Source organism: Vicugna pacos, chromosome 11 (genome assembly GCF_048564905.1).
Source record: "Vicugna pacos chromosome 11, VicPac4, whole genome shotgun sequence".
Classification (NCBI taxonomy): Eukaryota; Metazoa; Chordata; class Mammalia; order Artiodactyla; family Camelidae; genus Vicugna; species Vicugna pacos.
This window is the reverse complement of record NC_132997.1, coordinates 81,671,572-81,687,507: the sequence shown is the minus strand read 5'-3', so window position 1 is coordinate 81,687,507 and position 15,936 is coordinate 81,671,572. Positions and strand designations below refer to the sequence as shown.

General features: G+C 40.3%; 1 protein-coding gene across 12 annotated transcripts in view; it reads left to right on the top strand.

The window, feature by feature from the left end:
- The window catches only part of SORCS1 (sortilin related VPS10 domain containing receptor 1), a 468,902-nt gene that overhangs the window by 403,673 nt on the left and 49,293 nt on the right, over nucleotides 1-15,936 (top strand). For all 12 annotated transcript variants that reach the window (XM_072971853.1, XM_072971845.1, XM_072971844.1 and 9 more), the window contains one exon: nucleotides 1,963-2,134. In XM_072971853.1, coding sequence (XP_072827954.1) covers nucleotides 1,963-2,134 — 172 coding nt within the window. The remainder of the gene's footprint in view (nucleotides 1-1,962; nucleotides 2,135-15,936) is intronic.

The window sequence follows — 15,936 nt, the reverse complement described above, 5'->3', positions numbered from 1 at the left end:
AGGGCATTATGCTAAGTAAAATAAGTCAGAGAAATATAAGTATTGTATGATATTATTTATATGTAGAAACTAAAAAATACAACAAACTTGTGAATATAGCAAAAAAGAAGCAGACTCACAGGTATCGAGAACAAACTAAGGGTTACCAGTGGGGAAGAGGGGGATAATGTGGGGGTGGAGAAGTGGGAAGTACAAACTACTGGGTGGAAGGTAGACTACAAGGATGCATTGCACAACATGGGGAATATAGCCAATATTTTGTGATAATTGTAAATGGAAAGCAACATTTAAAAGTTGATTAAAAAATAAAAATTAAAACTTGGTAGCATTACATAAGCCCTTGGTAATTGTCAGGGTGCTTTTAAGTATTTTGTGTACATTAATCCATTTAATCCTCACAACTACCCTAGGAGGTGAGTTTACTATTAATAATTGGCCTTGTAGTGATCTACAGTGTTCAAAGCACTTTCCCAGAGGGTAGGTATGTAATTTGATTTTCTCAACCATACTTTTAGGTAGTCAGTCTTGAGACTTAGGAACAGAGAAAGGACTTTGGTTAGATTTGAAGGGGTTGGAAAACAATAGTCTACAGGCCTGCACACTACCAGTTTTTGTAAATAAAACTTTCTTGGGAACCAGTTGCGTTCATTCTTTTATGCATTGTCTATATCTGCTTTTATGTTACAACCAAAGAGTTGTACTTGTGACAAAAACTGTAGAACCTGCAAAGCTAAAACATTTATTTACTGCCTGGCATTTTATATAAGAAGTTGCCAACTCCTAATTTAAAATAGTGGAAAGACTTTGGACTTTGATTACTTCCATTTTGGGCTCAACCAGCACCTCTAAGCAAGTAGACTTGAGAAGACAAATATATGAACACATAAAGTGGTTGCTGTAGACTGCACACAAAAAAAGATGATGAATAGGTAACATTGAAACTCAAAAGCCTTAACGGTTAGTTATTCCAAACCTATAGATTCTAGTTTATCATGAATCTGATAAATTATATAAGATAAATTTGTAGGATAATTACTTTTGTTTCTATTAGAGCTAAAACAAGAAGAAAAAGCAAAGGAGTAGGAAGAATTTACTCAATCTGCAGACCAAAGTCTCCTTAATGTGAGGTTTCAGTAGTTGAGGCCCTATACTACTCCTCATGGAATATTGAGTAGAAGCTATCAAATTTAGCCAGCTTTCTGCACTGTACGATTACTACAGCATCCTGCTGGGGCCATTTCAATGGTGGCGTTTTTTTCATTCACTTTTATTTTTTACTGATAACGGAGATATTTGGGCCCTGCCCCTCTAGCTATCTTTCTCATCCTGGCCCCACGCAACTGTGCTGCACAACACCCCTCACCCTCTGCTTCCACCTCCCTTCCTCCTAGATGAACCCCAGGTCCTCACCTTGCCTGGTTATGTGTGTAAAGTTAATGGTTTCTGATGTGACCATCATGTGTTAAGTGTGGCTCTGTAAATTTGGCATCCGTGGTATAGAACGTTTAGTCACATAATGCGTAATCATCTCTCCTTTCTTTGAATTGCACATCCTTCACAGTATATATTATTCATTCTAACCTTTAATTATATAGCCTTTGAAGTGTCTCCTAGGTTATCCATGTATGTCTTTTCATCCAGATTATAAACTTAGTGCTGGCAAGGAGGGACCATGTCTTCTGGTCTACTGTGCATTTTCCATGGCTCCAAAGTGAAATGATTTGATTTGTTGACTGACTAAATGAATAATTGCAGTAAATTAAAATGCTAATAATAGATGCAGTGTGTTACTGTGACGATTTGTCTCTCTGCTGGGTACTTTCCATGAATGAACTATAATCTTCAGAGCAATATGAACGGTAGTTATGTCCTCAGGGCTAGACAGGAGGTCCGGCTCAAAAAATTGGGAGTGATCCAAATTATAATGATCTGGATTAAATTGGAGCTTTTTTTCCCATTTAGATATAGAAAGGTGGTTTCTAATAACTGCACTGATGGAGTGAGGGAGCGGTACACTGCCAAGCCACAGAAGTGCCCAGGGAAGGCCCCACGGGGGCTCCGGATCGTCACCGCCGATGGAAAGTTGACAGCGGAACAAGGCCACAATGTTACCCTCATGGTGCAGCTGGAAGAGGTAGCATCAGTTCCCGTCTCCCTTCCACCCTCCAGAGCTGGTGACGTTTCCTAAGAAATCACGGTTCGGCTTATATGTCGTTTTGGTTTTGTTTACATATACATTTTTAAATTTTAAATTTTGTTTAAAAATTTTATTCTACATTTAGTTCCTTGGTTTTTATGGTGGTGGCTATCATTTCGGCTTCTTAGACACATTTCTTCAATTATTTTTATTTCACTGTAAGTCGTTCATCTCTCAATGTCTCACGTCTTAGGGATTCTGTTTGGATTTAACCTTGCATTATTGGCACTTTTAGCAAAATGTTTTCTTAGAACACATTAGCAATATTCCTGGAATAACTTAACACACACACAAACTGAACTAACCTAAAATCTGCTAAAAACTTTTCTTTTTCAAAGGCAGCATACTGGTCCTATATATAGCATCAAGGCCAATGTAAACATCATTGAGTATAATTTCTTTAGCAGTTGAGAGGTTTATTTTTTTTTGATAGCACCTCAAGGATGTCATTATAAGCATCAATTATTATTTGCCAAACTATGGTTGTCTGGAATTTCTGATTATTTAGATGGTAAGATAAGGTGACATTTTTATTATGCATATCAGTGTGTACACAGGCATGTTTGTCATCTTGTCAATGAGGAAGATGGTCTCTAAAGGATGAGCACTTCTGTTAAATGATCTCAGTTATTACATCAGGCAGTCCTCCCATCAACCATGTTTTCTGCCTACCTAAAATATGGCCAACACTGTAACAGACCTGGTGAACACAAAGGGATTTAAAAAGTTCATAATAATGCCAGGATTAAGATACACAACATTAACGTCCCCCCTTCTATTCTGATAGCCCAGTGGCTCTCAGTCTTTAACATGTGTAAGAATTACCTGATGAATTACCAGGTTGAAACAGTGTTCCGGGCTCCATCTCCAAAGATTCTGATGCCTTAGGTTGAGGTAAAACCCAAGAGTATGTATTTCTAACAAGGTCATAGGTTATGCATTATGCTTCAAGTGAAAAAAAAAAAAAAGAAGAAACAAGGGCAAAGTCAAGAGGGATAGACCAGTCTGGGTGGCTCTAGAGTGTGACTTGGCGGGAGAAGATGAAGCAGTTAGGACTACATTGTCAGGTTTGCTAAAAAAAAAAAAACTTAGTATTTTAATTCCAAAGGAAAAACAACTGTGAACTAATGATCTTGAAACTCTGGCTCAGATGCTGCTGATGCTTTTAGTCCAAGACCATTAAGAAAACCACCGCTCTAACTGAAGGCTCTTTCCTACTATCTCTTTAGTATGCCTTTTACTCATACCCAATCTTCCAAACACTAAGGTTCCCCGAAGTTCTTTAGTGGGAACTAGAAAGATACAGGCCAATTTAGACCAATTGGAGTTACTCGCATTTCAGGGAAATAAATCTTTGGGGACTTCTACCTGAGGCTATGACAGACTAGCTTGCTGCAAACCAAATATGTATGTATCTATCTAGAAAGAGAGTGGAAAAGAAAGGGACACACAGACAGACACACAGAAGGGAGAAGATGGGTATGAAAAAACTATCGTGACAATGATAATATAGTATGTGGAGAGAATTAAATGGAGTTAAAGTGATTTAAGTTCCAGGAAATGTTTGTGAAGAAGTAAAAGTACTAATTTATATGAGATACCAACATGTTGAGAATGTGTTCAGAATATTTAGGGTAACAACTGAAAAACAGTATGATAATACTGAGCTATCAAGCTATCAACAGGGGAACTGGACTAATAATAAAAGTGCCTCATTAATCCAAAATAAGGGAAACGGGAGAGAAAAATGAACAAACTACAGCTGAGACAAAAAGAACAAATTCTAAAGTGGTATATATAGACCCATATATTATCAGTAATTACATAAAATAAATAATTAGTAATTTTTACGACTTGCTTAAGAAATCTAACCCGAGATTGTGAAGGTATCACACTACAAGTTTTTTCTTTAGTTTTCACATTTAAGCCTATGATCCATCGTGAATAAAATTGTTCTAGGCAAGGGTAAATAAAGGTTTATGCACCCAGCACCATTGAAAGATAGTTATTTTCACACTGAATTACTATATGGTCAATTGATTTCTGACAAAATAATATACATATATGTATATATAAACATATAACTTTGACAAGTGAGACACTGTGGAACAGTAGATAAATTATAATCTTTTCAATAAATGATGCTGCAACATTGAATACAGGGGAATACATGAATCTTGACCCCCTCATAACACACAAAAGTAATTTTAACTGGACTGTCCATCTCATTTTGCAAGATAAAACTAGTGTTTAAAGGAAAACACAAGAGTATCTTCATGACCTTGGGTTAGGAAAATATTTTTTAAACAGGAAGCAAAACTTGCTGTATTTAAAAAGATGGTTTAATCAGACTACATTAAAATTAAGAATTTTTTTTCTTCAGAAGACACTTTTTAAAAAAATTAAAAGGTAAGTTCTAGAGGGGAAGAAGTTATGTGCAATACATTCTTTTAATAAGAGACTTCGACCCAGAAAACTATAAATAAATCTACAAATCAATAAGAAAAATTCCAGCAACCCAACAGAAAATACACAAATGACTTAAATATCTCAAAGAGGATGACCAAATAGCCAATCGGTACACAAATGACTTAAATATCTCAAAGAGGATGACCAAATAGCCAATCGGGAATAGCATATGAAAAAATTCTCAACATCACTACTCATCAAGAAATGCAGCTTAAAACTATAATAAGTTATTACTGTGCACCCATCAGAATATTTATATTTTAAAAGACTGATAATATCAGGTGGTGTTGTTGGGGCACCTGGTCCATCCTCCAATACTGTTGGGAGTAGAAATGGGCACTTTGGAGCCCAGTTTGACATTAACTACTACAGCTGAATATATGTGCAGCCTGAGGATCAGCATTTCCACTCCTCCGTTACACTCATCAGGAATGCATGCAAATATACACAAGAATACATGGGAAATGATGTGCATAGTAGAGGAATTCCCAAGAGCTCAAAAGTGAAAATGAGCATTCATCAGCATTAGCATGGGGAAATAAATTACAGTATACTTATAAAATGGAATACCATACAACAATTAAAAAGAGCAGACTATTGCTACATACAAAATTGGAATGAGTCTTGTCTCTAATACTGAGCTAAGGAAAGAAGACTGAAAAAAATGCATATTATATGAGTCTACTTAATTCAACTGCCAAAAATAAGCAAAGCTAATTGATGGTGATAGAAGTAAGAAAAATTGGAGGGGGTGGCAGGGAAGATTTTGGGGGTACTGGCAATTTTAAATTTCTTGGTGATTAATGAATGCATCTACTTTGTAAAATTCAAAATCATATTTAATGATATGCATATTTTTCTTGATGTATATTACATTCAACAAAACCTTACTTAAAAATCATTTCTGAAGTTCCAATAAAATAGAGTACTTTGTCTTTAGGTCTTTAAAAAAATAAGAAAAAAGAAAGCTGTTAGGGAGGGGCTCATTTTCAGGGCCAGTCCTATACCCTGTGGTGAATGTGAGTCCCTTTCTCAGAGACATAGGGAAGCCGGTTATGACACTCAGGAGAATGCCTTCTTTTGAAGCAGCAGATGTTAATGCTGGAGCAGTCTTCAAAATAAAGATTTTTGTTTTATTTCAAAGAACACAGGAGAGCAAGTTCTGAAACAAGAGATCAGCCCTAGTCAGCTCCAACTTTTGTACACCCTCCAGGGACAGAAGCCTGACTCCCATCTGTTCAGCTTTGCTTTCCACGTAACTAGGATTATCAAGGCGCCTCAAACTTGGCTGAGTGGGAACAGACTGGGGAATCTGGTTCTAAGATCTGTAAATTCATGCCTTCTGGGCCCAAAAAGGGAAAAACAAATCACAAGTCAGTTCATTCCACTTGAGTGGGCAAAGCTACAGCGGCAGGGATGAATCTGCTGCCTTCAGCTGTCAGATGTGGCCCCTTCATGCTCTGCATCCTCGTGCAGAGCACTGAGCGATAGGGACTGTCCCCACATGGGGAGGCCCTGGAGACCTCGCATTTGATTGTGGGATTCTGGGCTAATGACTCACTAGCTTTCCTTACAGAAACCACCTCAAGTTCTCCGTTAATCTCTGGACTGTATGCATAGGCATGGCTGACGCATGTGGTGAGCGATGCAGAATACAGACTAGTGGAGTGGCTCAGAGGAGCAGGGGAGCACTGAAATTTGACCCAGTAATAAGTCAGATATCCAGCATTTATTGAGCACTAACTGTGGTCGAGTTTGTGAGTGCTTTCATGGATTGCTTCATTTAGATCCCACGGCAGCCGTGTGCCATTAGGTATTACCATTATCATTGTCACTTACAGATGGTACAGCTGAGGCACAGAGAGGCAGGGTAACTCACCTGAGATCACACAGCCACTAAGTAGTTGAGCCAGGAGTCAAATCCAGGTTCTGTGGTATCCTGCCTTTCTACTGCTTCTCTATGATGGAAAGGATATTTTCTGAAAAAGAACATCATGTGGTTCCTAAGGCTCCCTGGAAACACTTGGCTAGGGGTAGGGAGTAAGAAGGATCAAGGAGTAGAAAGAACAGGCAAAATTATTTACGCCCAAGCCAGTCTGGACTGTGCTACTGCTGTATTCTTAGACACTAGTCAATATAGAAACCATGATTTTCCTCTTGGATTTTCTGAGAATGTTTGTGGCTTGAGATCAGTTTGTTGAAAACCCCTTACCAGAGAGAGAGCCTGAATCCTCTCTGGGGTGTCCCTCTTTTTGCAAAACTGTGCATTTACTGAATACCTACATTGTATCTGCTGTTGTTTTATCCTTTCTAAAGAATGCTGGAAAATGGAGGATACGAATGCCATACCCAAGGACTTTAACATCCGTGTGTACCAAACTCCTCCAGAGTCTTGGGTATGAATTAGACTATATTTTTAAGTAAGTCTAAAAAACAAACAGCCCTGATAGGTACCACTCTTAAAATATGGGGTCTCTATATCCTCCTCAAAATTTCTGTGAGTCCACTTCTCATCTGAATTTGTTGCTCCAAAATTTACTTTGAATAGAGTGTCTATTGACACTCATACCTCGTGTCAATTCTTTATAACAGTAGGAATATTAATGCTGTGCTTCTGATGCCCCTAAGACAACAAGTCCTCCAGGTGCCAAAGGGACCAAGAGGTCCCTGCTGCATTTTGATATGACATTGCAGTGCGATTCTTGAGATGTGGGCAGAAGACTCTCCAAGGCAGTATAATATTTCATCATTTGGGCACCAATGATCATGCTTCTGTGTCTCATGGGTTATTACTGGCTCAGCTTTCTCTATAGACTTGTTTGCTGCCTACGGGGCTACAATGGGCTCAGAACAGGTGCAGCCCCCCATTTTCTGTCCCCAGTTATTTGCATACAAAACCCTCCATGTGGACTCCCTCTCCTATGCATATCAACTAAAAGCATTAGAGATCTGAGGAGTCAACTGTTTCATTAACTGCTTAAATATATGTGTTTATTTGTTCAGCAAATATTTTACTGAGTTCCATTTTTATGCCATGTCCTTTTCATTTATGAGTAGACATATTTCAGTTTGTGGATCTACATGTTTTGACTTAACTAGGACCTCCACTGTATGAAGATTTAAATACAAATCGAAACACACAAAACAGAAAAGACTAAATATTTTGTATTCATTCAAAACAGAAAGAAAAATTAATTACCGAACCTTACTGTAATGATTTCTTTTTGGCATCTCCCAATAATTGGTAAATATTATTAAGGTAAGAATCATGCCATGCCTGGTTGCATTTCTGGCCTCTCTGCTTACCATGCTTGGCGTATTGCTAGGAACTCAATAAATGTGTGTAGATTTGTATAGGCTTCCCCAAAGAGTGTAGATATAAAGCCTAAACTTAAAAGAAAAAGGCTCTTAAAATTTGAATAACATCCCAAACATGTTAAAGTCTCCATCTGAAATCTCAGTCCCTTCCTTTATTCTGTATGAGTGAATGTCCTAATTCTAACATAAGAATTTCAGTGGAAACCTTGCTAAAACCAGAGCAAAGAAGAGAACTTCTTATTGACTGAAGGTAATCAAAGGCTAGGTATACTGATGCAAGCTTGTAACTCCATGTACCGTAGTATGTGCCTGAGCCAAAATTTTGCAGATTTGACAAATGCAAGAAATGGAATCCCTTTCTGTAAATAGCATATGAGGCTACCCTCCACATCTAGGTGACAAAATGACTCCATAACACAACTTCCTCCAACTTCCACAGCTTGGTTCCTCAGAGAACCACATAATTCTGTTGAAGACGATGAAAAGCCCCTGTTTTGAGGAACCCCATCCCTGCTGCTTTGAAGGTTCTCTCCAAATATACCACAAAGGATCTTCATTAGAAGTAACAAGGCAAAGGAGCCTGTCTTGCTTTCATCCCAGAATCACTCATTGTGGCAGATCGAGGAACACATGCACACTCACAATCACGCTCTGCATTTATGCATCATTGTTTTCTTAAGGACAAAGAATATTGATCTAGAGACCAACCAAGAAGAGAGAGAAAAGGACTCCATGAACTTGTATCTAAGAAGCCAAACATTTTCCAATGGCACCTGGATTTTAGGAAGCTGATGGAAAGTGTTTTGCAGTGAGACACAGCATCCAATGAGAAGTGGCATCTCTCTGTCCGGAGACTTGCTTAAGATGGATGTCCTCTGGACCACTAATGAGCACCTAATGAGTCTATAGACTTTCAGTGCGACAATTCGGCTTTCTAGAGAAATCCACTGTGAGAACCTGAAGGCACAGGATGGATGGAAAAGGGCCTAATCAGTCTTAAGAACTCGACAAAACTGATTTGGAAGGCATTCATTTGAGAGGACTGCTGGGCTGCAGTAGTGTCTGCCTGTTACGGGAGATAATTAAATCTGTTTTAAACAGCTGTAAGAATAAAGAGATGCAATTCGCTGCATAATTTAAGACTTTTAAATTAAATCTGAGGCAAGGGACTAAACTTAAAAACTTTGATCCGTAGCTCATTGTTTTAATACTTCAATTTACATACAAAGACTGGAACTTAATAAGGAAAATTCATAATTATAACTTCTTCTGTGAGATTTCACTCCAAAACGTGAAGGCTGTGTGCATTAAATGGATTTCAACGTGCTGTAATTTCACATACATCGAAAGACTTACGGCAGCTGAAAAGTAACCACAAGGTAATGACACTTCGTAAATATTGCAGGCTGCTGCCAGCCATCCGATGGGGTAGAGGAGATGACTTGTAATACAGTTTTTTGTGTGTGTGTGTGAGACACTCATCTGTTGAATTGATCAAAGAATTTGACCTACTTTTTTCAGCTGGGAGAAAAAGTGGGGCTCTTAGAGATGGCACAGGGAGTTAGCAGGTAGTGGTAAATCCAGGCAGGTGTCACTTTCTAAGCCAGCCCCGATCTGGCTCAGAAGGTTCAGCTGTTTTCTTCTTCCGCACAAGGAAACAGGAGCTGGCTGCAAGGAGCCGTGGTGATTTAAGAGGTTTTCTCATGTATTATTCCTTACTCCATTCAGCTTTGTTCCCTGTGACTCTAGCAAGGAAACTGAGCCACTTCATTTCTTCTCCCTTTTGGCTTCGGGTTAAAAAGGAAAGGAGGAAATGAGGCAGGCAACACAGGTTGTCTTTAGCCACAGGCTGGGTGCCTGAAGTTCAGACTCCATTCTCTCTGTCTCAATACTAGTTCACACGTGTTGGGGCTTTGCTGATCTTTTTAGGGTTTCAGAGCATAGCTGTTTGCAGAGAACTTCAGTCTGCCTTGACGAGCAAAGAGAGATACTTGGCTCATTACTGAGAGTTCCAGTACAGTGAGCATCCGCAGGGCAGGAGTCAGGAAGCCTTCAGTTTCGCTTTTCAATCTTTCAACCTGTCTGCTTCCGGCCATTCCAACACTGATGACCACCGCTCCTTGAATCAGGGCTCCACCAAATCACACAATTCTTGCCCAAGCGCATGACTTCCTCGGGTTTCTGGCTTTGCACTCTGCCCTTCGGCATTCCATGGCTCTCTCTCTTACCAGCTCATTCCTCAGCGTAATCCACCCTTAACGTGCAGTGAAAAGTCTCCATCGTGTAACAACAGCACTGGGATGAATTCTGCATCCTCCCCTGAGAGCGGAGATTATTTCAGCAGCTGGAAGGGATGTTGGCATATACATGTGGATGTCCAATAATGTCACTTACAGGAAGAGTAGAATTAAAAAATTGCAGGTTACTAGGACTAGAAATGACAACTAGAAAGAATCACCATCATTCTGCCCATATTTAATTTATAGGTAAAGAATTGAAGGTCCCAGTGTGAAATATATGTCAAAGGGCATTTAACCGAGGATTCTAACTCCCATGTCACCCCCTGCCTTCTGTAGGGCACCTCTTCCACATATAGTGCCTCTGTAGACCTCCGTAAAGTCACTTAGATCTCATAACAACCTAGTAACTTGGCAAAGTGATGAAGTGACATCCAGGGCAAGAAAGCATGTCCCCATTTCATAGACTGGATTTTATGACTTGATTAAGTCCACCAAGTGATGCTTGATTGAAAAGTTTTGAAAGCTATTTTAAAATGTCAAGAACATAACAGAAAACAGGGCATGTGCAGCTGCCTTTTGTCCTCGCCTGCTGCTGTCCTGTGCCAGAAGGACTCGGTTTTCTGTTATAAAGTGGTGGGTCCAACCTAACCTCAGCGGTTGGTTCCTGTTTATAGTCATCTCACTCTTGGTGGAACACTCATATCACCAGGGTTCTTCACAAATGCACTTTGTAGCTTCTGTGGTATTTTTTAGAGCCTGGCATGGTACACTGGGCTCCCCTTACATCACTATTTAATGTAGAATTTGATCTGTGCTGGCATCCTTTTAAAGAGTGTCAGTGACTGAAGCTGACAGGCACGCTCTGGCTTCACACATGAGTCAATCCATTCTTCAGCACCCAGCTGGGAGTGAGCATGGGTGGGTAGTTTGAGTGCCTCCTGTGAACGAGAAGTAGTGCTGAACCTGGAGTCAAGAAGAGCTTGGTTCAAACTAATCTTGTGACTCCAGGCAAATTTTACCTGTCTTTTAGGCGTGAGTCTTAGTGCTGAAGATTCATTGAAAAACTATATAGAGAACAGTTGTTATTATTTCTGGACAGTAAACTTTTTTTTTAAATTGAAGTACAGTCAGTTGACAATGTTGTATCGATGGGACCGTAAGCTTTTGAGGAATGTTCTCTCTCTCTGCCCTTAGGGACCGTCAGTGGGGGTGCTAGGACCGTCTTAACGGGCACAATTCACATAAGAAGTCACACGCCAGAGTTCAGTCTCACTGAGTAAGCAGCAGGGGGTTAGCACTTCTCTCCATGAACACACGTCCACCAGCTGACACACCTCTTGTTTGGAGCCAGAACACATTGTAGCACAGTGATCTCCTTCTCTGCTTCTTGTTGAGACCTCGCCGATCTGAGTCTGAAGTCTCAACAAGAAACTGACCTGAGTCTCAGACCCTGGGATAGAACTTGCAGGGCAGAGGTGGTTTATTCTTATCCCACACTCCCCACCCCACCTAAATACCTTCAACCATAAGAAGAATGGGCTGAAATGTCTGATTTTTGCTCTGGCATTCAATGCTGCTTAGTGATATTTTTGTTTAAATATTGTGGTCAAAAGAACATACAGTAACAGCGGAAATCCAAGACTATCGCTGGCTGTATCCCATCACCAACCTAACCAATGTCTGTGTTCCCTCCTGGTTATTTCCTCTACACTTAATCAATATTTAAATGTCAGCAGTAACAGCAGGGATAGGATGTTGTGTTTTACGATGTTTCTTGTGTGATCTCATACCCTACCCCTCCTTTTAAATTTGGTGTAATCTCTCTTTCCCTTCACTTACTCCTTCTCCCTTTTAATCCTGCTGCCCTTCCTCTGCCTCTCACTCTGCTTCATCCCTGGGGTAGTCAGTGTTAACAGGCTGGGCTATTTCTACCACCACCTTTATGCTCACATAAACACATGTAGGCTTATAGTAGGTATACTGGGTTATTTTATGCATTAAAAAATAAGTTATACTATAGGCATTTTTCATCAATGCCGTTTTCACTGCATGAACTTTAAGGTCCCTTCCAAGACTGAATTTCAGTAAAGCCTGAGTCAGGTGGGCTCTCGAGCTTTGCAGGAACCAGCCTCTGACATATGAGTCCAGTGTCTACCTGCGGTGGGTCCCTGGTGCCTTCAGGAGCGCCTCGGAGTCTCATTTCTGGACCGAGGCTGTCAGTGTTGAGTTACTGTAGTATTTGTTTCTCCCATTTTTCACTGAAGCCGTGTTATAGAAACTGATGGGTTCACCCACCTGTCATTGCTCAGGTTAATCTTGGCTTCATTGCAGCCATCTGATACATTTGTTTTTCTATTATAGAAGTCAGAGCTGGCCTTGGAGAATCCCCGTATGAATTTCACGGGGCTTTCGTGCCTTGCTTGGGCACTTCTTTTGTGCTGGTATTCTCAGTTCTGTGTCTATATTCAGGCATGTGACTAGATGGTGTTAGGACTAAAGAACTTTAGATGATAGTCTCAGTATTTCCCAGACTACGTTATGTTTCAGGAATGATGACTTGTCATTTTCTAGATTGAAGTACCTCCCGATTATACGCAGTTTTTTCCCTGACTGCTGATTAGGAATACCTCTTGTTTCCTGCATCCTCTGTCTTCTGTGTGGCCTGAACATGATGCTGCTTCACCAGAGGAAGATCAGGGTGGTGTATGGAATTCATGACAACCTATCTTTCTACTTACAAGCAAGAGTGTTGTTTGAGGGAAATGTCAAAGCCAGGAATGGAGTCTAACAAGAAAAGAAAGCAGGGCTTACCTTTGTTAGGGCCTTTCTCTCACTCTGAAAGCCATTACAAGTGACTTCCAATTAAAGTCACTCAGCAAGGACTGAGATGCATGGACAGAGGTAAACCCCAGATCATCTTAAACCTGTCTGCACTGCAGTTCTCCTGGTATAGCAAGTAGAAGTAACGTCTGCCCCTGCTCTCTCCCAGAAGTCCTAACAGCCAAATGAGATAATATAAAAGAAAGCACTTTTTAGATTCCACATTTAAGTGACCTCATATAGTATTTTTTCTTTCTCTGTTTGACTTACTTCGTTTAGTATGATAATCTCTAGGTCCATCCGTGTTGCTGCAAATGTCATTATTCCATTCTTTTTTATGGCTGAGTAATATTCCAGTGTGTGTGTGTGTGTGTGTGTGTGTGTGTGTGTGTGTGTGTGTGTGTGTGTGTGTATACACACCACATCTTCTTTATCCATTCATCTGTCGATGGACATTTAGGTTGCTTCCATGTCTTGGCTATTGTATATGATGCTGCTGTTAACATAAGGGTGCATGTATTTTTTCAAACTTAGAGTTTTCTCCAGATATAAGCCCAGGGGTGGGATTGCTGTATTATATGGTAAGTCTGTTTTCAGTTTTTTATGGAATCTCTGTAAACTTCAATTAAAAAAAAGCACTTTGATGAATATACATGTTAGACATGTACAACATTTGAAATTTCTTTCTTTTTTTCAAATTTCAATATGTGTTGAACAGAACAGACTCATCTGCAAGCACTGTTATGTACTGAGGTTGTAGCCATTAAAGACACATCTCAGCCCTTTATACAAACTACCTTCAAATTATCCAGATGCTTAGTTTTTTAGAGAAGATAACTGACCTTGACTAAGCATATTGTGGGACTTCTGTGATTGTGCACCAGTCACTAATAGTGAGTGTAGTTCTTCTGTTCCTGGTTTTATTGATGTACCTATAGGACTTAAAACCTAAAACATCCTGAAAAACTTTCACCATCCTACCAAAATGGACTAGGAATGGTGTCAGCTTATACTGTGCTCTATTCAGATGATTTAAGTCATAATAAAACCTAATGTCCAACAGTCTGAACCGAGGACCACAACCTCTGGTGCAGCCCCACATCCGCTGTGAACCTTCTCAAACCACAGCAGGACCGAGCATCTTCCCCAGAGGCCCTGAGCCAGGAGGTGGGTCTTGGATAATAGCTGAGCATCAGCTTCTTTTCTTTTAATTCTGTAAGAGATGTTGATATCAAAGACTAAGATTCACTGATTTCAAACTCCAGTATTAAACCACGGAAGTTAATTTTGGCAGGTAGGTGAATGTAATTTCCTGTTGCAACTCATATATCAATCTACCATTGTCTCCCCTGAACTGTCCCCTAATCGGCTTCCCAGAATACTTGGGCCTCCTTCCAATGCATCCTTCATATTGTAGCCAGAATGATCATTTTTAATTAAAATTATTATCATATCATCTTCCCTCAAACCCCTGCTTAAAATACTTTAATGTCTTCCCATTGCTTTTAGAAGAAAGATCAAAGTCAGAAACTTGGCCCACAAGTCCTAAAATGTCATTTTCTCCCCTCCAGTCTAATTTTACATGATCCTATGGTGTCTGTATTGACAGCTTCTTTTAACTGTGCCATCTTCCTTCTGCCACAGGGGCCTTGCACATTCGGTTCCCTCTGTCTCCATTACCTGGACTCCTCACCTCCATCTCACTCACTCATGTCTTTTGTTTGGTCAATCTTTTTTTTCCCTTTAGGTCTTCTCAGCTCAGTTATCACTTCTTCTGGGAAGTCTTTCTTGAAGTTCTCAACTGGGTCAGACTTTCAGCTCTCTATCTCTTCCTATCGTATAAGCTTACAACACCAGGCACCTCTCTTTCGTATTATCCCCAATAATAACTTTTTATTTATTTGTGCGATTATTAAAGTCCATCTGTCTCACCAATAATCTTTTTGCTCATGAAAGCCCAGACCACATCTGTTTTGTTTGGGTGGTTATAACTTACTTAATAGTGTTTTCCCATTTAGTGCCTGACACAAGATGGACACTCAATAAATCTCTGTCGGTTGTTTGAATGAATAAACGACCAGAAGGCCCACTAAAGCAGGGCAGGCATGCCTAATCAAGGTGGTCTCGGACTTAGGCTCTCTTTCCTTTGCCCTGTCTTTTGTTCTCTAAAAGGAGTTGATATCCCTGTCTGGGATGGTAATTGCAGCCCAGGGAAGTCAGAGGCTGATGACAGATGAGCCCCAAAGTGATGCAGTTACAGCTGTGTTAGACTTTCTGAACACCTGAGAGCCCCTGAGGCAGTGGCACAGGATCCAGGTTGTTCCACTGGCGTGGACAGAGCTGCACAGCGAGGATGAAACCTTGCTCCTTCAGCTGTCAGACTTACCCCTTGATGCTCTTGAATCCAAGTCAGGGCACCAAGCCCGGAGGTTCCAAGGTGGGCTCTTCATGCCCAAACCTAGGGTTGGCTGGCAGCCACTCTGCTGAAAACCCAGGAAGCCTGGGAGGAAACTGACCAGAAACAGAATGAGAACTTGATCAGTCCAATTTGGTTGTCCAAATGCAGAGCCAGTCAGCAAGACTGGTTTGACATTTATATTTATTAGTGAAGGGAATTCAAGCAGTTGCACAACGTCTGGGCTTGTGGATATTTGTTTTGTAATTTTGAATAGTTTCTTTTTCCTCCCCTGGGGGAGGATTTTTGCCCATGGTCTTCCTGAGAGTTGGCTGCCGTGCCCCCCCCCCCACACACAATGCTTGGCTGCGCAGAGATCAGAATAGGTCATGTAGATGCATAGGGTTCGAACTGCTTTTCCTTTCCCTGTAAATTAATCTTTTAAATGTCAGCATTTTAAACTTGCCCTTTTCAAAAAATATGATACCGTGTGAACC